The following is a 21643-nucleotide window of genomic DNA, read 5'->3' as shown; positions in this document are numbered from 1 at the left end:
CCTTTACTATGTTTCTCGTGTTATATTGCACTGACAAGTTTAACTGCAAGCATGAATGAGCCAGGTGGTGTTTAAATTCCCAAATACTTCAAAATTTGAATGCCTCAGGCAAGAAAAACTGACTACTCAGTAGGCACAAGTTGTAATATTTCAGTTAAGACATTGTCAAAATCAAGAGGGAAGGCCTTTGCCCATAGATTTTACTATCATATTTAAGTTAACCTTTATGCATTTCAATAATGCTTTAAAACCAATGCTTAGGCAGTGCTTTTCTGTGGGTCTTCATTAAAGCATCAATATTAAACTATTTTGAAAAACCACCCTTACAGAACCCCAGGAGCTGTCCCCCTCCTCCCTTTTTAAAGCACTTTCTCTTATTGCCTAAAAATTCAAGTACTCTCTTAACCAAGTGCAGACTGAAATATTTCACTATGGATTTGAACAGGAGCCAAGAGGGTCGATGAAAGGAAAACTCTCTATAAAAGGTTTATTGTCAGCGCTTTCTAAAGATGTCGTTTATTCTAAAACGGGCTACCAACATTTTCACAAACATTGACGCAGCCTTCTCAGCTTCTCCTAGACCTGTGATTCAGGTCCTTTCCTTTTAGGAATGCTCTGCATCTAGCCTTTGACCTTCTGGATAGCCAACTCTAACTGTTCCCTCCTCCATCAATATAATGCATATTATAAAAAGGAAAGGGGGATGGGATAGCTTGGTCCTCACTCTATTGGAAAAGTACTTGAAATTCCTTGCATTCTTTTGCATTTAACAACATGTTTACCTAATCACCGGCTTATTAGGATTAACACAAATCATTGCTTCAAGCTCATTCAATGAAAACAAACTGACTCCTCGAGACTCAAACATTTTCTTCTCTGATTCCAGCCTAGGGTAAATTTTTAAGTAGTCCTCCTAAGTTTTTGGAACAATATTGGGAAAACATGAAGTTATAAACAAGTGACCTTTTATAATAACACATTATCCAACCATACTTAATCTTGCCGATGTACGTATATATGCACAGCCTGGGTTATGAACTGTTTTCATTGAAGTTTCTCTCCTCTACTGAACTGGCATGCATAATAACCTAGTAATTAAAATGATAAATGACTACTATACCCACCTTGCAGTGTTTGGGAGATGGAGACCCTTAGGCTTTGAATTCTTATAAAAATAAAGCATTTTATTTAAAAATCATAAACTTGGCTTCAGATTCTTTCTTGTGCTTCTCACAATTCCGGGTGTTCAATACATGGTTTTATACAGATTACTTTAAATGCAAAGATTTATCTCTACTAAAGATATAAAACAATCATTGTCTCATTTTTTGTAGGTTATCCCCCTGCTCTATCACAAGCACCTAGAATAGATCCTGGCACAAAGGAGGCACCCAATAAATCCTGTTTGAATGACTGAATGAATAAGCTGGATTATTCCCAATGACTTTGGACAGTCTCTAAAAATACTGAATGCCATACACTCAGATGTTAGGTAAATATTTCTTTATTAAATGATTAATTCCATAAATAAATTCTTTTCACTGAATATAAAATTAAAATCATTTACAAATTATTCCAGTATTACATTTCCCCACCCTCTCCGAAAGCTACATTTTGATAAATAAAAACATTCAGTCTTAAAAACACCTGATTTCTGTTTGCAGTTTAGAGTGCAGATAGCTGCCTCTCACAGACACTCACGGAGTGTCACCTTCAGGAAGGGATGGAATCCCCTCCCATTTACTTCTGTCAAAGGATGAAGGCTTTACCTGTCCAACTAATCTAATTATCTTTTACAATTGCAGAACCGAAAGGAAAAAAGTCTAGAGAAAAATACGCTTACCAAATAATTTACAAACAGAAAACAGAACGTCCTCAACACCACAAGCTCCAAAATGAAGCAGTAACATGTGCTCCAATATTATGAAGCAAAGTATTCTCCAGTCGCGGCTGCATTAGTGTCCATCTGCACTAGCACACCAGGCAGTTTCGAAATACCTTAATATTACTCAAGAATGAGCAATACATCCCTTCTACAATGAGTCCCTTCACCCCCACCGCCCCCACCCATGTCTCCGTGATTCTGGCACTCTTCTCCCCAATTTGTCCACCCTTGTGCTGGAAACCCAGGTAGCACTTAGTCCCTAAATTTGTGAATGTCATTGAACAGCCTGTAGAAGGGAAACGCGGCCTCGTTGGCATGTGGGCAGTTGTAGTTGCATTTGCAGGACTGGATCATCATGACGTTCTTGGAAAACATCTCCCCATCTTCACAGCGGAACCGCATCTTCACGGTCCTGGTCTGCTGGGGCGTACAGCATCGGCCATCCACACACGAACCACAGTACTTGGGCCGGTATTTCTTCACACTTGAACATCCAGCGTAAGTAAACGTGACGGGTTCGGGGGATTTCTTGGTCTTGCTGCATTTCTTGCCCTTCTGTAAGGAAGAGGAGAGAAAGAAAGGTAGGGGTAATGTTTCTCTTTCTTAGAAGAGAGCTTCGCATCTCACCCAAGTGTCCAGCAACAACAGTCTACCGGCCACCACAGGAACTTACTTTCAGGCTGCTGTACATCGTCTGTCCACAAGGCCGCACTTCACAAATCCGTGTTTCTTTCACCAGGCGGCATTCAGGGTTGTCATTGGTAACGCGTGTGGAGATACCAGTGCCACAGGTCTTTGAGCACTGGGACCATGAAGTAGTTTGAACGATACATTTCTGGCCATGTAAAGGATTGTATAGGATGCGAGGTTCCATTCCAAAAACTAGAGAGACAAACAAGAGGGAAGATTTCTCAGAGGCATACTGACACAAACAGATTCAAGTACTCATTTCTTTATAGCTTCGAACTAGGAATGTATTTCAGTACTATGTCTTGGAGGCTGTCTTAACTTACCTGGGAGTCGCTTAAGGGAGCCACCTCTTCCAAATGCAATTAATTCATTGTTTCTCGTTAATTCCACTTCTGAGGCATCGAATGTGGGCCCCTTGCCCAGGAGGTCGTCCCTGTCCTCCAGGGGGTCCTTGGCACCATCTTCATCACAGACCCACTCCTCACAGCACTGCCCGTTAACTTTAACCAGCCGGGGATTGGGACAGCCCAGGTTGGGGAGAGAAAGTTCTTGGGGACACAGAGGAATGCAGCCCACAGCACCGTCAATACATGTGCACTGATGTTTACAGTTGGGCTGGAAACTTTCCCCGTTCTGGTAGATTCTGGAGTTATATTCACAGGGTCTGCCCTCTGACTGAGCTGCAAAGAGCACCAAAAGAGAAAAGGAAGAGAAAATAAAGTTAAGATTCCAAACCACAGCCTGAAACGCATACATATTTTCTGCTGTTAAATTCAATTTATGGTAAAGTTCTCTACAATTCCCCGGAGACTCCAGACCAGAACAATAAGTTAGTCAGGAATCACTTTTCCGTATGCGCTTTTCGTTAGGTCCAGACACACTGAATTGCATTCCAGACTGCTGAAATCATGTGCCTTTCTGCCAAGCTACCAACAACAAAGCATCACCATACATGGTCTCAAAATTACTAAACTTCTGGACTACGGGGACTATTATTTTTTTAAAGGGGCCAAACCACAAGCATCTTACCTCTGCAGATCCCCTTCAGAGCGGTGGAGCTGGCGCCGAAATTGCATTCCAGCCCCTTGGTGTGGTCGCAGGGCTGCGTTTTGCTGCAGTCCTCGTTGAGCTGCTTGGCGCAGACCTTACAACAGCCGCAGCCGTCCCGGACCAGCCCGACTCCCGGGGCGCACTTGGGCGCCTCCAAGGGGCAGTGGCAGGCGGCGGTGCAGGTGGAGAGAGCCTAGAGGGGAGAGAAGACTCACGTGAGACTCGGCGCGGGGCGCCCAGGGAAGGGACAGGGGTCTGTGACGCTGTCGGCAGGGAGGTCTCTGATCCCGTCCGGCCGGCTCACCTCGGACAGGGCTGCGTCCGCCAGGAGGCCACAGACACATCTTTAAGGAGGGCTTAAAGAAAGAGCTACCCCCAAACGCTCCCCAAACTTTTCAGCTTAGTTTTTTTCTGCCGTGGGCAATCTGGGGAAAGGAGAAGGGACTGGGAGAGCGGACGCGGAAGCGGTGGCAAAAGAACTCACCAGCCTGGCCAAGTGGAGGAGGGTGACGGCGACGGCGAGCGCCCTGGCGGTGCGGGAGCTCATTGTGGCGCGCAGGAGAAGCCCAGGCGAGCGCGGAAGCAAAGACGCCAACACACCGGTGTGCGTCGAGGCAGCGGGTGCGGTGCGGTGCGGTGCGGTGCGGTGGGCCGAGTGGCAAGGAGGCGAGGGGTCGGGGCGGCGAGCGGGCTGCGGGCGTCCTTCTGCCGAGGTCTTTTCGGAAGAGGCGCGGAGGGCACGGGTGTTGCTCGGGGGCGCTCTCGCTCGCGGTCTGCCCAAGCGCTCAGAGCCCGCCTTTTATACCGGCCGGCTGGGCGCCGCGTGTTGCAGTGACGTAGGCTCTGTCTGCGCGTTCCAGAATTCTCAAACATCTCAGGAATGCTGGTTGGCGCGGGCTACTGCCAAGCGCCTCCCCTGGCTCCGTTGTACTTTTTTTCTTTCTTTTTTTTTTTTTTTTTTTGGTCCTGGACCCAAGAAAACAATCTTCCGTTTTTTTCGCTTTAAATAACGACTTGTATTGGGGAGGGCTCTTTTTGGCGTGATGGTGGTGGAAAGGGACGGGGGGGGGGACTGGGGGGGAGAGTTCAGAACTTTGCCTGGATTGGGAGGGTGGGAGGACCTGAGAGGGAGGAACAAAAGTCGTTTTGTTTGGTGATGCGGAGTTGACCGGACAGCTTTGGAAGCCCTCACCCTCGGAAAGGCAGCGAACTGTTTGCTTGTTTACAACCAAGGTGAGAGTCAAGTTATCTATTGAGAGAGGCGAATGGGGAAGGGGAAGTGGAAGTGTGTCTCTGAGCCAGGAATCTACTTGTGGACTTACATAGAGGTATGCTCGGATCAAGTCCCAAAGCTTTGGCATGGTGTTTATTAGCCAAGTTAAGTGCAAATTAATACCTGCAGTGACATTTATGAATGAGAAGGTGGAAAATTAGCTCCCTTCATATCTGGCAGATTTCCAGGCGTAGGTCTTCCCCCTTCCATTCCCCGCCCCCCACCCTTTTTTTTGGTATGTCGCACTTGTTTGTTTTTGGAGGTTCCCACTTTAGTTCCAGCCCACTGCCTGTGTTGGAAGTCCGAAAGGAAACGGACAGAGGGAGTTCTCCGGGAGGCTGACTTACACTTCCTCACGGATCTGGGAGACGGGGTAAGAGCTTCCAGCCTCCCTCCACGGGCAGGAGACGATGCACAGTAAGCAGCCAGCCAGAAGCAGAAGGGACCACCGTAGAGTGATTTGTACTGAGATCATCACCTGTATACATATACTGCAAGGACAAACTAGATTCCAGCACCATTGTGTTCAATGGATCTCTGGAAAAAGTAGACTTCTTAAAGCTGAAAGTGTTGCGGATTGTAGGCTCCTTTCCTTGAGATTCCTTAGAAACATGTCATTTCAAGTGAATTGCAATGCTTTTCTCTCCAAGTACATAGGACTAAGAGACTTAAGATGTAGTGTTTGGTAATAAAAAGTTAGCGGGTTTTAAGATCCTATTCTACCTGCAACACACTTAGTAGAAGACCACCCCCCCCCCCCGAAGCAATTTACTTTAACAGCATCAGAATTGTTAGTGTGATTGATAAACTTTCCCTCAAAGTTTCTAAAATATCGTCTTGTGTTAATAAGAACATACACAAGTAATTATGCTAGTCTCCCTTTTATATGTGCTTTAGGAGAACTGCATGGCTCTTTTGCTATGTTGTCCTTTTTCATGTTTAGGGCTGTTCAGTCTTCATAAGTTAGCAGTCTTGCTTAAGAAGGCCTTCTTCAGTGCAGACTTTTCTGTGAATGACTGATAAGCACAATGAGAAGGTATTACAGTGAAAACATTCTCCAATGAAGAGAACTGACAGGAAAGAGTTAAGTTTCATTAATTCATTCCAAAATCCCCTTTCATAAGTCTAAGAGGCTTTTTTGCTAGAGGGAGTGGGATCTCAAAGGCTTTTGTTGGAGGGTGTTGGGATGGGGGACATACTTTTCAAGACAACAGACTGTCAGGTGTTATGCAAATAAAGTGTGGAAGGTCTGGACCCTACATTGTACCCAGGCCAATTCATCAATTATTGTTTAGAAAAATGGTTTTTCCTGTATTAGAGTTTCATTATTGTTTCCTTCTTCACGAAGTGACTGGGAACTGTCGGGGTGAGTAGGGGCAGTACAGGGTGGAGGAGGTGGTAGAGAGAGAATGGATGGAGAGGAACGTTCCTGGCTTCTGTTGTGATGTCTTTTCTATTTGACTTCATGGTTGTAAGTATTTCCAGATGGTGAATCAGACACCAGACGTAACAATATTTCCATATTTGGGTATAGCAGTAGCCTGCGTTTTTAACATTTTTCTGCCTGTTATCCAACCACAAAGCATTCTTGACAACTTCAAATGTTGTTAAATATAGACTTAACTTCTGTTCCCAGAGCAGGAAATTCTTTTGAATTCCTTGTTTTTCACGCAATCTGTCTATCATGATTTAAAATAAAATTACAGTGAATGACCCAACTGGCCTGTGTATATACCATGTTCCTTTATTGAAGTGTGTGTGTGGGGAAGAGAGGGGGACAGGCAAACAGATTCAGTTCATTGAATAGCATTCGCGCACACGCCATTCCAGAGATTCCTTTAAAAATTAAAGTTTTCTAATAAGGGTGTGTGGGTTTGTTTCTGAACTTTAACTAGGGAATCTTGGAGGATGAGTTTGCACCAGAGGAGAAACTTGGAGAACCTTACCATCAACTGCCTATTTAAGCAGGGGGTGTGTTGTGGGAGGGGGTTTGGGAAGCTGGAGCAAACTGGGCCAGGAGGTGGGGGAGTGGGAGAGACTGGAGTAACCTATGTGCACAGCCTTTCCATATACTATGTCCTGGTGCGCCTGCTAGTAAACCACAACATCAGGCGAGAGGAACAAACAGCAGTTCCTCATGTCCTGTGCAAGGACCGTCCAGAAACCCCAGACATCCCGTCGCCTTCTCACCTCCTCTGTTGAGAGCTGCAGATCAGTTCACTGTTGACAGATTGGAGGGGAAATGTGCAAATGTTTATGGGTAAGTGTTGTTTTGAGTGCTAATTCTGCATGGCTCTTTTGCTCTATTTCCTCCTTTTTTTTCCCCCATACTGGTGCCCCAAGAGGGAATAACGGGCCGACTTGTTTCCTCGGACTGCAGAGCGGGAGAAGGGGCTGCTTGTCTTCTGCAGCTCCTGGCTTTGGGCTGAGCAATGGGGACGTCTCTCACCCGCTGCTGCCAGGGAATTTTAGGTCACCAAAAGAAGGGTTCACTGTCTAGCGGCAACTGAGAATAATAATCGCCTTAAACCTGGTGACTCCGGTATCCTAGCCCTGGACTACTGGTTTTCAAACTTAAGCGTTATCTCAGAATTACCTGGAGGACTGGTTAAAAGACCGACTTCTGGGCCCCATCCCAGAATTTATTAGTTACCTTTCTAACAAGTCCCTAGGTGATGGTGCTGCTGCTAGTGAGGGGAATCACACCCTGTGAACCACTGATTTGGACGACAGGACAGGAGTGCCTGTGATAGTTGTGTATGCGCGCGCACACGTGTGCTCATAGGTACTCGCCTGCACACCTCTTCTCACAATGCCACTTTTTATACCATCTTACTGAACAGAACAATTTATGGTGACAGCGAAAGGCTACTTTTAAAGTGGCGCCCAGCGCCATCCGTTTGCTCTCCACACCCTTCCATCTCCTCACTCAGACCGGGTGGAGTGAGTGCAGGGAGAGCTAGAGGAAGCCGGGAAGGCGGCGGGAACTGGGTGCCAGACGCGCGGAGAGGGGGCATGGGCCGGAGCATCGGGATGCTCCGGGCCGCCTGCTGCTCGCCGCCCCCTGCCGGCTGCGGGGCTTGAGCGTCCCCAGTCGCCGCGGTTGCCAGGATTCGAGGTTTCCGGCGGCGCGCAGCGCAAGACGTTTCCAGCCCCAGTCCATATTTGGTGAAAGTCTTTCAAGGCTCCGTCATCGAGCTCCGGGGGGCGGCGGGGGAGGCCCTAGGAGCGGGCCCAGCCACCGCAGGGCCGCCACACTGCTAAAGGTACCGGCGCCCAGGCTTCCCGCCGCCGTGCCCCAGGCAGTGTGGTGAGCGCGCACGCCGGCCCTGGGAGACCGCCACCGCCAAATCCCATCTCGCACCTCTCGGATGGCCGCCCCGCGCTGCGTGGGAGGCTGGCGCGGAGCGTGCCGCGGCCCGATTGTGTCACTTTTCCTGTCCACTCCTCTGTTGACTCGTCCTCCCAGCGAGGCAGCGATTGCTGCGCTGTACTAGATTTAGAGAGTACGCCCAGGCACGGGAGTGTGGGTGCGTATGTCGAAGGGCAGCGTTTGCTGAGACATCGAGCCCACCCGGAGAAAAGGGATGTGGAATTGATTCTGGGGAGAAGTCCCAAAGGACCTGGTCCCATTATTCATAGAAGGGAGACATGCTAGAGGTCACTCTTGGTTTCTCTTGGTCTCCCACAACTTCTTCCTCTCTTCCTCATAAGTAAGTTCCATTGGGGGAGGGGGGAGCGGTGGAGAGGGAAGGAACCCCTGGATGGGAAGCCCTAGCTCTGTCATCTACTAGCCTGTAGCTTTTCTTAAGCTGCTCATCCTCTCCAGACCTTGTATCCTTTATCAGTAAATTAGGAAAGGAGACAGCAGGTAGAAAACATAGAGCAGTCTTTTTCAGCGTTAAATCTCATGCCATCCTCTAATAACGACAGAGGCAAACACTTATATAAGACTCACTCTATGTCAGGCACTGTTTCGAGTGCCTACTATATACTGACTCATTTAATTCTCCAGTGCCCCATTAAGGAAGATCCTCCTGTCAACACCATTTTCTATCTAAATGAAGAAATGGAGATACAGCAGGTAAGTGACTAGCCAAAGTGACTAGCACTCAGCTAGCAGATAGCAGAACTGGACCCAGGCTCCTTGGTTTCAGCAGGCATTGCATGCTCTGCATGTCTTACTTCAGAGTTCAGGCGTGTCCCCTCTGCTCGAACTTTACTTTCATTTAACTCTATCACAACTTACTCAGATATTCCAGGATAAATGCATCAGATAGAAAAATAGTTGAGTTAACTTAAGCTGTGCTAACCTTTTGAGAATTGCCTACTATACTGGCTTTCAGAGAAGAGGACAAGAGGTGTTGCGTTTTAACGGGAAAAAAAAACCTTAAAGGAAATAAATTTACATAGTGGATTTTTTGGTACCTTGGCAGGCTGTTGGGGCAGATATCTGGGACCTTCGAGGTCCTTCTGACACTTCACAAGCCACATTGATCAGGCAGTCCCTACTTCTGGAGTAAGGCTTGGCCTGATGGGAACTGCATTTGTCACTGAAATAAGGTTTTCGATGTCATTTACATGGTGGTTCATCAGTCTGCATGTTCTTCTTGGGCTGGATATGCTTTTAACCTATTTTTTTCAACAATATGTTATGAGTACAATTACTTATGTATCTGAGGACAGATAGTTTTCCCACTCTGAACCTCAGATTTATTCATAGTTCACTATTGTCATTGCACTGTGGTAGGCACTGGTGACATAAAAAGGGAGTTTAACATTGACTTCTTTCCCTTTGAGGACTATATGGTCTGTTGCTAAAGTGGGTGCAACATGCTATATGGACAGCTCTGCCTGGGGAGTGAGGACGGAACTAATCTAAGTATGAAAGCATGGGCAAGAATCTGACAGGTGAAGGGCATTTGAGACAGAGGGAACGGAACCTTGACCATGCATAATGAGAGTCTACCTAGTGTGGCTGGACCATAGGATTCATTTGAGGAACTGGCAAGAGACATCAGCTGAGACCTTCTTCAAATGGCCTTGATTATTATGGCATTGAGCCTCTGCCTACAGTCAGTGCCATATGAGGTTTTGCCTTGATTTCCTCATCTATAAGATAATGGGTTTGCCCCAGCTCATGGGACATGCACTGAAAGGCTCACGGGGATCAGCCAGGTAACAAAATGCCATTTCAAGGACTCATACTGGCTGACACCTGGACTTAGGATAATAGGAACAAACTATGTGGGTGATGAGTGGTTGGTAGGTGAAAATATGAGTCTAGTGATTGCCCATGGGCTCATTTTTTAAAAGAGATACCAGAAATATAGGGTTTTATGTGAGGTCTTTTAATTTTTAAATGGTCGGCAATTAATTAAAATGATAGTAAAATGCCATTTAGTTTAACTGTAGGAAAACCAAAGAAGACAATGTCTGGGGACTGCCAGTTGTGATCTCTGCACTAAATGTGTCTAAGAACCTGTCTTGCTCCAGCATTGTCATTCCCAGCCACTCCTTAAATATCAAGGAATAGCACCTGGGCTCCATTTGTCAGATTTAATTTAATTGGCTATACTTTCATTTGTTTTAGAACTTAACTCAGTTGCCACTTGACTCAGTTGTAGGAGTTTATACTTTATCAACAAAATTGGAATCAGTGTCTTTTCTCATTTTCTACTTTACTCACTCCCCAAACACTATTCAGTCTCCCTTTTTCTTTTCCTCCTGAATTTATGTTGTAAACAGCTGGCATTGCCTTGGCAGCATGATAGGAAACACTTTTTTTTAGGGCATTCATATTCAGTGGGAACTATATCTGTTTATTTCTTCCGCCTGGCATTTGTCCACAGGAAGCCAGGCACTTCTAACCCCCTTACCTTACAGAACTTCTTGTTTTGTGATAACACAGGAACATTTCATTGGAATGGACCGGAAGGCACCTCTCCCACTCCACCCTGCAATCCATCTTCTAGACATGGTTGAGCAATATGAAATTTATTAATTATAAGTCAGTATCAAATAGATTGGCACAAGACTCAAGGGATTAAGAATTCACATCCACCTTTTGTGTTTTATTTCCAAATATATCTGTCTCTTCATTGCCCACTTAAAACTCCACATACGACATTCAGAATTTAGAAAAGATTTGATTGGGGTGTAGTACATACACACTCAAGTAGATCATACAGAGAGATTAAAGTTATTTATTTGTGCCAGCTTTTTGCAGGTCCAAGGATTAAGTATAAAGGAAGATTCTATCAGTTGAGTCGATTACGTGAAATAAGACATAAAACATTTTTGATGTTTAGCAGAATGCTTGGCACATGATAAGTGCTTAATAAATTACTATTATCTACTGCTAAGAACCACCATTACCTTTACTTTTCTATGATTAGCATAGAATGAGCTAGCCTTATTCTCTAGAGAATATTCGGGATGCTTTAGACTAAATGAACTCTAGTTAAAAATCACTTGATAAATGGCATATAGGTGATGTGATTTAAAAGATCCATCCAGACCAGCATTCTGGCTTACACGGGGTCCCTAGTGACCCTCTAAGAAAGAAAGCACTCAAATGACTTTGCTTGTCAAAGAATCGCAACTTTGCCTACAGGCAGTGGTAAGCCATGAGAGGATTTGTCTTGGTTTCCACATCTATAAGATAGTGGGGTTGCCCCAGTTCATGGGACATGTACTCAGCCAGGTGATTAGCCGGGTACAAAATGCTGTGCCTGAAGATTAATACTGCTGGTACTTGGCCTCAGTACTGCGGAGCCATAGGGATGGTTATATCTATGAGGCCTGGGCTTTGCCTACCAAAGACTAGGCGATTAGTATATATAGATGAGTTAGTGATCTCATCTAATGTTTATAAACAGTTTTGTAGGGTATTTTATTTGTATTTAAATAGTGAGAAAACTGAGGCTTAGCTCAAGTAACAGGTGCAAAGACAGAGCTATTAAGGTAGAGCCGAATGTCTGTCTCCAAAGACCATTCTTTTGAAGGAGAATATGGTATTCACCCTCCATGAAATCTGCCTTAAAACTTTAGGAACTTTCCCTCAAATTCTTGATTTCCTTTTAACAACTGACTCTGGATGTCACTTAAATATATTTCTTAATGTTTCTTGAGCTTATCAGTAATTGTGGACCGCAGTTTCTTTATGAGAGTCTGGTAATGAATGAGTTAAACGATAAAAGAGGGTTCCTTCCTCAGGGACCCTTGCCTGAGCTTGTTCCTATTTCCTCTGAAGAAAAAAGAGATGTGTCAGAACAGAGAAGGAACTCAGAGATTGAGAGATACTTCTACTCTAACTTAGTCACTGCCATTGATTTTATTACTTGAGGTGGATGGAGCTGTCACCTCCCATGACCTGTGGTCACTTTCACAACAGAGTTACTAAGCATAGAACCCTGCAAGCATTCACCAAGAGCACTCTGCATGTGCCTTACGAAAGGTGTCCCCAGCCTTGGATGTGGGGTGTGGAGCGGGATGCCCAAAGTTATGGTGATAAAAAGCATAGAGCAATTTGAGATTAGTCTCAGGCACTTCTTTGAAATCTTTTACCCCTCTCCTTTGATTAGGTTTTAACTTTCAAGAGAAAACAAACAAACAAAAACCAGCTGTTTTTAAAGTCAATTCTGTTTTTTATAGTTGTTTTTAACTTTTTAAAAATTGAGATATAATTGACATATAACATAATGTTAATTTCAGTTGTACAACATAATGATTCAATATATGTATATATTGTGAAGTGATCACCGAATCTAGTAAACATCGATCATCACAGATAGTTACAATTTTTTTTCTTGCGATGAGAACTTTAAAGATCTACTCTCTTAGCAACTTTCAAAGATTCAATACAGTATTATTAACTATAATCACATGCTGTGCAATACATCCCCAGTACTTATTTATTTTATAACTGGAAGTTTGTACTGTTTAGTCATCTAAACAGTCAATCTTAAAGGACAAAGACAATATGTGGTTAGTGCTTGAAATTTTGGAGGCTCTCAGAAATGCTGCTAGGGGAATTTTAAAGTGTAGAACACATAGTAAAGCATTGTGGATACAGAAGATAGATGGTTCAGTTTAATTCTATAAATGTGACACATGACAGACTACATACTAGGTGGTGATGCAAAGGGAAATAATATCTAGATTTTGTCATCATGGCTCTCACAGCCTAGACAAGATACAGTTGCTTAAACAGATAGCACAATACAGTGATTGATGCTCTAGGTACAGTGCAGTTAAATTGCTTTGGGAATATGGACAAGGGACATCTAACTTTGAGCCCCCACCCTTTAAAGATGTGTGGTCTTGTTTGATTTGTATGTCTTGATGAATGGGAAGGGTCAGGCACATGTTCTAACGTACATGTCCCTTAAAAGCTGGAAGTTGCAGAGAACATGTGCATCTTCAAGAGACATGAGAAAACAGCTAAAAGTGAGAACCTTAGGACGAACCTTTTAAAATGCGTTGATTACAGACAGGACCAACCCTTTGGGTGCAGTTGAAGATTTTTATCACTATAGCTCTTTCTTTCTGAGGGGGGAGGGAAGGAAACTAATATTTACAGGGCACCAGCCACAAGCCAAATGCTTTAAAGGTTACCTCGTTTAATGTTCAAGAGAATCCTCTAAAATGAACATTTTAACATCTTTCTAAGCTTAGGAAATAGGGGTTCAGAAAGTTAAGTAACGTCACTGATATCAAACAGAATGTGACCAGATAAGGATTCTAACCCAGGACTGAATCCAAAGCTGGTGCCCTTTCTACATTTCTGCTATAGCATCCTGACTCCCTGAGTTTCCACTCCCTTTATGAGTGTTTATTTTTTTTTTCTATTTTCTTTCATTGTTAATACCTTGCCTTTATAGAGCCAGCCTTTTAACCTTTTCTTAACACTTTCAGATCCATTGACGTTGAAGTCTTTGAGCTACCGGTGAGTCTAGCTTCTAAAAGGAGGTACAAATTAAAGTGAGTAAGATCATTACCATCATGTCATCATCATCCTCATCATCATTATAATCAGAACAGGCATGGTGATATTAAGCCTGCATTTACATTTGCTTTCTTGTAGGCACTATGTAGAATGATTTAGATATATATGATTTCTGTTTTCTAGGGACAGATGACAGTTTCCAGAGGATGTGGAGTTTAATTAGAAGTAATGAAGGAAGTATGATTTGGGGATTTTGTGTTTGAAAGGCAGACGGGAAGTATCATGACTGCCTAAGGCTATCCTAGAGTACTACGGTGTCATTTGGAAGACTGTTGAGGGAGAAAAGATAGATGACTATAGAAAGGGGGTTTTGGACAAGTACACTGAGGTTGTGTGTGTGTATGTGTGTGTGTGTGTATGTGTGTGTAGGCGCGCGCGCGCGCGCACTTGCATGCTCATATGTTGGAGAAAGGAAGGAGGAGTGGAATGAGAAGAACATAGTGAATTATGACATTCCCAGGGATTCATTATCTTTTCCCGTAAGACTAATCTGGACTCCATTCACCTTCCTTTGCTTTGGGCTTTCTGCACTTTCAAGGTCATTGCTCTTCTATTTTGAATAGAGAAGTCCTTGAGTCTCAGTCAGAAAAGTAATCAGAAAGGACCTACTTTCATAGCTGGGGACATCCCGCAAACACTATTTTCAAGGGCTTGCTACCCTGAAAGCTGGGGCCAGGGAAGGAGGGAGGAGATGAGGGTTGTGGTGGGAGCAAAATCAGGGAAGACTTCTGAAGTGACATGAAGTAAAACTTGAGACAATTTCCACTTGAAGTCACCTCTCCATTCAATAGCCATTAACCATCTGGAACCAGACGCAATTAATTAAGCACCATGTTGGAGAGCATATAATGGGAACCACATCCAGGGCCAGAACATTTGAGTTTTGATCCTTTGTAAAAGTCTCTCTTTTGGAGTATAATTTGGTGTCAGTGCATAGGAACTAAGAAGTGTGCCAAGTTGTGAGTCATCGCTTTCTGCTTTCTTCCAGAACACCGTGGGAAAAGGATGGGCAGACTGGTTTAGATAAATCTCAGTCCCACCCAAACTCTCTTTGAAGGCTAGAAAAAAATCCATCTTTAAAATGTTTTAAAAGTCTAGTTGAACTCAGAAAAAAGAGTTCAATTAGAACCCAACAACTTTTGTTTTTTGGTTTCAACTTGGATCTGAAACCGTGTTTTGTTTTCTGTTAAGTCTCTAGGCTATCACATTGGGTGTTGTCTATAACCCTTTAAATATCTAGGGGGTTCACACTTGCTTTTTAAAGCACATTTATTAGATGATTGCACCATGCTGGGGTTGGGGGATACAAAGAAGACTAAGATGACCTTAAGGACAGCACATTCGAGAGGGGTGAGAACATGTGTAAGCAGTGTGTGTGTGTGTGTGTGTGTGTGTGTGTGTGTGTGTACTGTGTAATAAGTCCCTTCATAAAGGCACAGTGTGCATGAACTGCTTCAGGATCCCTGACTGAACATGGCCTCATACTAGGGGTGAGGTCTTCTCCTTGCTCTGGATGGTATTGCTCTTGGAACTGTCAATGATACCTCTATAAAGCTTGGAAGAGCAAGCTATATTTTTCTTTGCTTGGATTTAATTGACTATACTCAGGACATAGTATCAGCAATAAGCCTTAAGGGTCCTCTGACAAACTCTCATTAATAAGGGGTTAGATATTTTTGTTTTGAATGCCTTTCTACTTCCTTTTGGTAAGCAATCCAGGCTTCCTGATGTTTATAGCCTTTTGGGTAAACTTATACCTTCTGGTGTTTCAAAGATAGCTAGTGGATATATGAAATATATTCTTGGCCTTAAATGGAACACAGAGAATCTCAACATTTCTATTATATAGTTTTAAAGGTGAGCTCAGATTGAAGCTCTTTTCCTAAGTAGTGAGCCACAAAGGCAGTGGACAAGAAGGGAGGGCATGCTGAGTGAGAGGACCGTACTCCAGGATTTCATTACATTTCGTGGCATTATAGGGTATCATTTAATTTCATTCCACCATTGTCTGTGGTGTGCCATCTGGCTTTATTTCCTTCCCTCTGTTTACTTTGGTTTAGTTTTATTTGTCTAGTTTCTTAACGTGGAAGCTGAAGTCACTGATTTAAGATCTTTGTTCTTTCTATTACAAGCATTTAGTGCTACAGATTTCCTTCTAATCCTGCTTCAACTGCATCCCTCAAATTTCGATGTTATGCTTTCATTTTCACTCTGTTCAAAAGACTTCTTAATTTCCTTTTTGATTTATTTTTGACTACTGGGTTATTTAGAAGTATGTTATACAGGATCCAAATATTTGGATATTTTCTAGGCCTCATTCTGTTATTTATTTCTAGTTGAATTGCATTGTGGTCAGAAAGTAAACTATGTCTGATTTGAATTTTTAAAAATTAATCGAGATCTGTTTTATGGACCAGAATATGGACTGTCTTGAAAAGAATGACTATACTGTTGTAGATGGAGTGTTCTATAAATGTCAATTAGGCTAAATTGTATGACAGTGTTGTTCAAATGTTCTGTATCCTCACTGGATTTTTGTCTGGTTTTTTTTTTTTTTTTTGTCTGCCTATTTGAAATTGAGGGAGGAGTATTGAAATCTCCAACTATAGTTATGGATTGGTCTATTTCTTTTAGTTCTGTCAGTTTTTGCTTGATGTACTTTAAACTACTGTTATTAGGTACATTAACATTTAGCATTGCTACATCTTCTTGATAAATTGACCCCTTTATAGTTATAAAATAACTCTCTGTGATAATTAATTTTACTTACCAACTTACTGAGAGTTACGGTGCCCAGACACTTGATCAAATATTATGGTTGTGTCTGTGAGAATGTTTTTAGATGAGATTAACACTTGAACTGGTTCACTGAGTAAAATAGATTATCCTACCCAATATGAGTGGGCCTCAGTCTATCAGTTGAAGGCCCAAATAGAACAAAAAGGCTAAGTAAGAGAGAATTCTTCCTGCTCGAGTGCCTTGAAGCTGGGACACTGGAGTTTTCCTGCCTTTGGACATGAACTAGAAACATCTGTTCTTCCTGGGTCTTGAGCCTGCCAACTTTTGGACTGGAACTACACCATTAACTCTCCTGGGTCTTGCCAGCTGCAGATCTTGGAACTTATCAGCCTCCATACTTACATGAGCCCATTCCTTATAATAAATCTCTTTGTATATATATCCAATTTGTTCTGTTTCTCTCATGAACTCTAATGCATCCTCATTATCCCTAGTAATATTTTTTGCTTTGAAATATATTCCTAACTCCAGCTTTCTTTTGATTAGTGTTAACATGCTATATTTTTTCATTTTTTTACTTTTAATCTATCTTTGTCTTCATATTTAAAATTGAGTTTTTCCATCAACAAAATGAAAAGACAACCTACTGAATGGGAGAATACATCTGATAAAGAGTTAATATCTCAAATATGTAAGGAACTCTTATGACTTAACACCAAAAAGACAAACAATCTGATTAAAAAATGTGCCCAGAAGCTGAATAGACATTTCTCCAAAGAATACATACAGATGACTAATAGACATATGAAAACATGCTCAACATCACTAATTATCAGAGAAATGCAAATTAAAACTGTAGTGAGATACTACCTCACACCTGTCAGAATGACTATCATCAAAAATTAACAAACAAGTGTTGGCAAGACTGTGGAGAAAAGGGAATCCTCGTGCACTGTTGGTGGGATTGCAAATTGGTGCAGCCACTATGGAAAACATTATGGAAGTTCCTTAAAAACTTAAAAATAGAACTATCATACTCCCAGCAATTTGACTCTCAAATATCCAAAGTCCAAAACACTAATTCAAAAACATATTTGCATCCCTATGTTCATTGCAGCATTATTTATAATAGCCAAGGTATGGAAGCAACCTAAAGATCCATCAGTAGACAATTGGATAAAGAAGTGGTACATATATACAATGGAATATTACTTGGCCATAAAAAAGAATAAAATCTTACCATTTGAGAAAACATAGATAGACCTCAAGGGTATTGTGCTAAGTGAATTAAGTCAGACAGAGCAAGACAAATACCTTATTATTTCACTTATATGTGGAATCTAAAAAACAAAACAAACAATACAGAAACAAACTCATAAATACAAAGAACAAACTGATGGTTACCAGATGAGAGAAGGCTTGGTGGCTGGGTGAAAAAGATCAAAGGATTAAGAAGTACAAATTGGCGGTTACAAAATAGCCATGGGATGTAAAGTGCAGCATAGGAAATATAGTCAATAATATTGTAATAACTATGTACGGCATCGGGGGGTACTAGACTTGTTGAGGGGGTTCACTTCATAAGTTATATTAATGTCTAACCACTGTATTTTATACATAAAATTAATATAATGTTGAATGTCAACTGTAACTAAAAAAATAATTTTTTTAAAGTAGGTTTCTTGTTTTGCTTTTTTATACAATGTGCTATATTCTGCCTTTTAATTAAGGTGTTTAGATCATTCATATTTAATGTGTTTGTTGATATAGTTAAGATTAATCTATCATGCTATTTGTTTTCTGTTTGTCCATCTATTCTTTATTTTTATTTTGCACTTTTCCTTCCCTTTTTAAATTGATTTTTTTACATAATTCTATTTTACTCCCTTTATTGGCTTATGAGCTATAACTCTTTGTGGTTTCATGTCAGCGATTACTTTAGAGTTTAGAGTATACATTTAAAATTTACCACAGTCTACTTTTAAGTTATTTTATACTATTTCACATGTAGTATTATAAGAAGCTTACAACAATATGCTTCCATTTCCCCTGTTTCTGTTTTTGTGCATTTTTTGACATATATTTTACTTCTGCATATTCTATAAACTCCATGATACATTGCTAATATTTTCAAAGACATAGAAAATAAGAAACAAAATATTTACTCACATATTTACCATTCCTGGTGTTCTTCATTCCTTTGTTTAAATTTAGAATTATATCTGGTATTATTTTTGCTTCTGCCTGAATCACTTATAATATTTCTTCTGCAGGTGTGCTGGTGATGAGTTCTTTCAGGTTTTGTATATCTGAAAAAAATATTTGTTTTATTCTCATTTTTTAAACTTTTTTATTTTGAAATAATATAGACTCATGAGAAATTGCCAAAAATAGTACATAGAGTCAATTCCGTGAACCTTTCACCCAGCTTCCTCCAACGGTGGCATCTTTTAACTGTAGTACAATATCAAAACCAGGAAATTGGCATGAGTACAATACTGTTAACTAGACTATAAACCTTATTCAGTTTTTACCAGTTGTTTCATATACTCATTTGTCTACTTCACTTTCATATTTGAAAGTTATTTTTACCAGATATTGGACTTCTATGTTGGCAGTTTTTTCTTTCATTACTTTCAAGATGTTGCTCTGGCTTGTGTTGTTTTTAATGAGAAATCTGTTGACATTCTTTGTTCTTCCCCATGTAACATATCTTTTCTGTGGCAGCTTTTAAGAATTTTCTCTTTATCACCAGTTTTAAACGATTTGATTCTGATATGTTTTTGTGTAGTTTTCTTCCTTTTTCTTGTGCTTGGGATTCTTGGATTTGTGGGTTTACAATTTGTATCAAATTTGGGGAAAAAATTTCAGCCATTATTTCTTTAAATATTTTTTGGTCTCACCACACTCCTTCTCTGTACTTTGGAGACTCCAATTACATGCGTATGAGGTCACTTGAAGTTTTTACCAACTCGCTAGAACTCTGTTCATTTTACTTTGTCTTTTTTTTCCTCTATATGTTTTATTACAGATAATTTCTAATACTATATCTTCAAGTTTTATTAATCTTTTTTTATCATAAGTATATAATCTGCCATTAGTCACATGTATTGTATTTTTCATCTCAGATATTGTAGTTTCAACTCTAAAGCTTGATTTGGGTCTCTTAAAATATTTCCCATGTTGCTACTTAACATGGTTAATCTTAATATGCCTTTGTTGAATATATGGAATATATTTATAATAACTTTGAATGTTCTTTTCTGCTAATTCTATCATATGTGTCATTTCTGAGTGTGTTTCTATTGACTGATTTATCTCCTCAGTGTAGATCATAGTTTCTTGCTTATTTGTATGCTTGGTAATTTTTGATTATATGTCAGACATTTGATTGTATGTCAGATATTTACCTTGTGGGGTGCTACATATATTTATATTCCTAAAACCACTGGATTTTGTTCTGGAACATAGTTAAGTTAGTGGGAAACAGTTTAATACTTTCGAGTCTCCTCATCATTTCTTTACAAGTATAAGCTCTAGATCCAAAGTGCCTGATGTTAAATTCTGGATCTCTTTTTTAAGAGATGTTTGACCTCAGACAAGATATCTTGCTTCTCTGCACTTCATTATCTTTGTCTCTCAAATGGGGACAATATAAGCATACATATCATAGGTTCATTGCAAGCATTCAATGACTTAATTGATGCAGAACTTGTAGAACATTGCTTGTTACATACGCATACACTAAGTACTCAATAAAGCCTAGCTATTATTGTTATATCAAATTATCTCATTAATGTAGCTATTTATCTAACACTGTACTTGACAGTCAAGATATGGTGATGAACACAAAAGATAGTCTTTGTCTTCACTGAGTAGGGATTTTCCCTCTGGATCTATGTGTTGTTTTTATTTATGGTGAAGAAAATTTGTTCTTCTTTTAAAAATTCTCTGTGGAAATACTCTTCTATGGGATACTTAACAGTCAAAGCATGCTTGATCTCTCTTCATTGTGGGTACTGACTCTTACATATGGGTTATAGATTTAGGGAGAGTAAAGTCTGAAAAGAAACCTGAAGTGATAAATCCTACATATTCTTTATGTTTATCTCCTCTTTCTCTGCCCCTTAAACAACACACACACACACACACACACACACACACACACACACACACACACTTCCACCCTTTTTCCTTTTAGCTGTGCTAGACACATTTTCTAAATCCACATGCCTAGATTTTGCACCTAGATAATGCTGTCGTGAGGTTGTGGTATCTACTACATTAAGCAGTCCTTCTAGAATGCTTTGATGACTAAAAATATGGATGATGTATCTGTCTTTTGTACGCTAGCTCTCTCACCCTCATTTGAGAACATGTGCCGTGGGTACTTTTTCAAGCAAGGACTTGTGCTGGTCTACCTCATACATTAATTCTAGTTGGAGTAATACTTTGGAGAAAGAATATGATCCCAAAATAACCACCAGGAGGTGTGTCATGAAAGGTCATGGCAATGGGGCAGAGAGTGTTGGACAGAAGAGTTCTAAAAATAGGGAGCAAGAGATCAAAGGACCAGCAGCAGTGAGGAACCTTTTTTGGCTTTGATTCACAGAAGGGGAGGCAACACTCTCCAGCCTGCTCGTGCCTTCTGCTCGACTTACCACTCACATCCCACTTGCACAACTGCAGGGAGTGGGAGGATGGTGAGCACATTTTTCTGTCCTGGGTGCTGACTGCCTTTAAATCACCTTGATGAAAATGTATTTACATCAGTCTTAAAAACAGGTCAAAATAAGTAACATGGAGAATTTTACCCTACTGACACATTTCTAATATTGCAAGGAAAGTATAAACATTTCCTATCAAGAATACTTCATTTTGACTTTCTTCTGGACTAGATCTTTAGGTTTTAAAAGCTAAAATTGATTTCTCAGTCTCCCTACATTGCATCTGATGCTTAAGTGTTTGCAAAGCCAAACAGCGAATTTTATGTGCG

At 41.2% G+C, this 21643-nt stretch overlaps 1 protein-coding gene and 1 long non-coding RNA gene across 3 annotated transcripts in view; one reads left to right on the top strand and one right to left on the bottom strand.

Annotated features, from left to right (window-relative positions):
- Positions 1-1488: 1488 nt before the first annotated feature.
- On the bottom strand, positions 1489-4395 carry CYR61 (cysteine rich angiogenic inducer 61). The gene is made up of 5 exons (XM_011355578.1): positions 4110-4395; positions 3605-3818; positions 2899-3255; positions 2559-2767; positions 1489-2440 (listed from the first exon to the last, which is right to left on the bottom strand). The coding sequence occupies exons 1-5, from the start codon at positions 4170-4172 to the stop codon at positions 2138-2140; spliced, it is 1146 nt and encodes a 381-aa protein (XP_011353880.1). The 5' UTR covers positions 4173-4395; the 3' UTR covers positions 1489-2137.
- Positions 4396-4547: 152 nt separating this feature from the next.
- The window catches only part of LOC111736767, a 41046-nt gene continuing 23950 nt past the window's right edge, over positions 4548-21643 (top strand). Inside the window, exons 1-2 of one of the 2 annotated variants that reach the window (XR_002779251.1) lie at positions 4548-4858; positions 5161-7158. This is a non-coding gene — a long non-coding RNA (uncharacterized LOC111736767). The other variant, XR_002779250.1, reaches the window with a different exon arrangement.

Source organism: Pteropus vampyrus, unplaced genomic scaffold (assembly GCF_000151845.1).
Source record: "Pteropus vampyrus isolate Shadow unplaced genomic scaffold, Pvam_2.0 Scaffold22, whole genome shotgun sequence".
NCBI lineage: Eukaryota > Metazoa > Chordata > Mammalia > Chiroptera > Pteropodidae > Pteropus > Pteropus vampyrus.
This window is presented reverse-complemented; position numbering and strand designations above follow the sequence as displayed.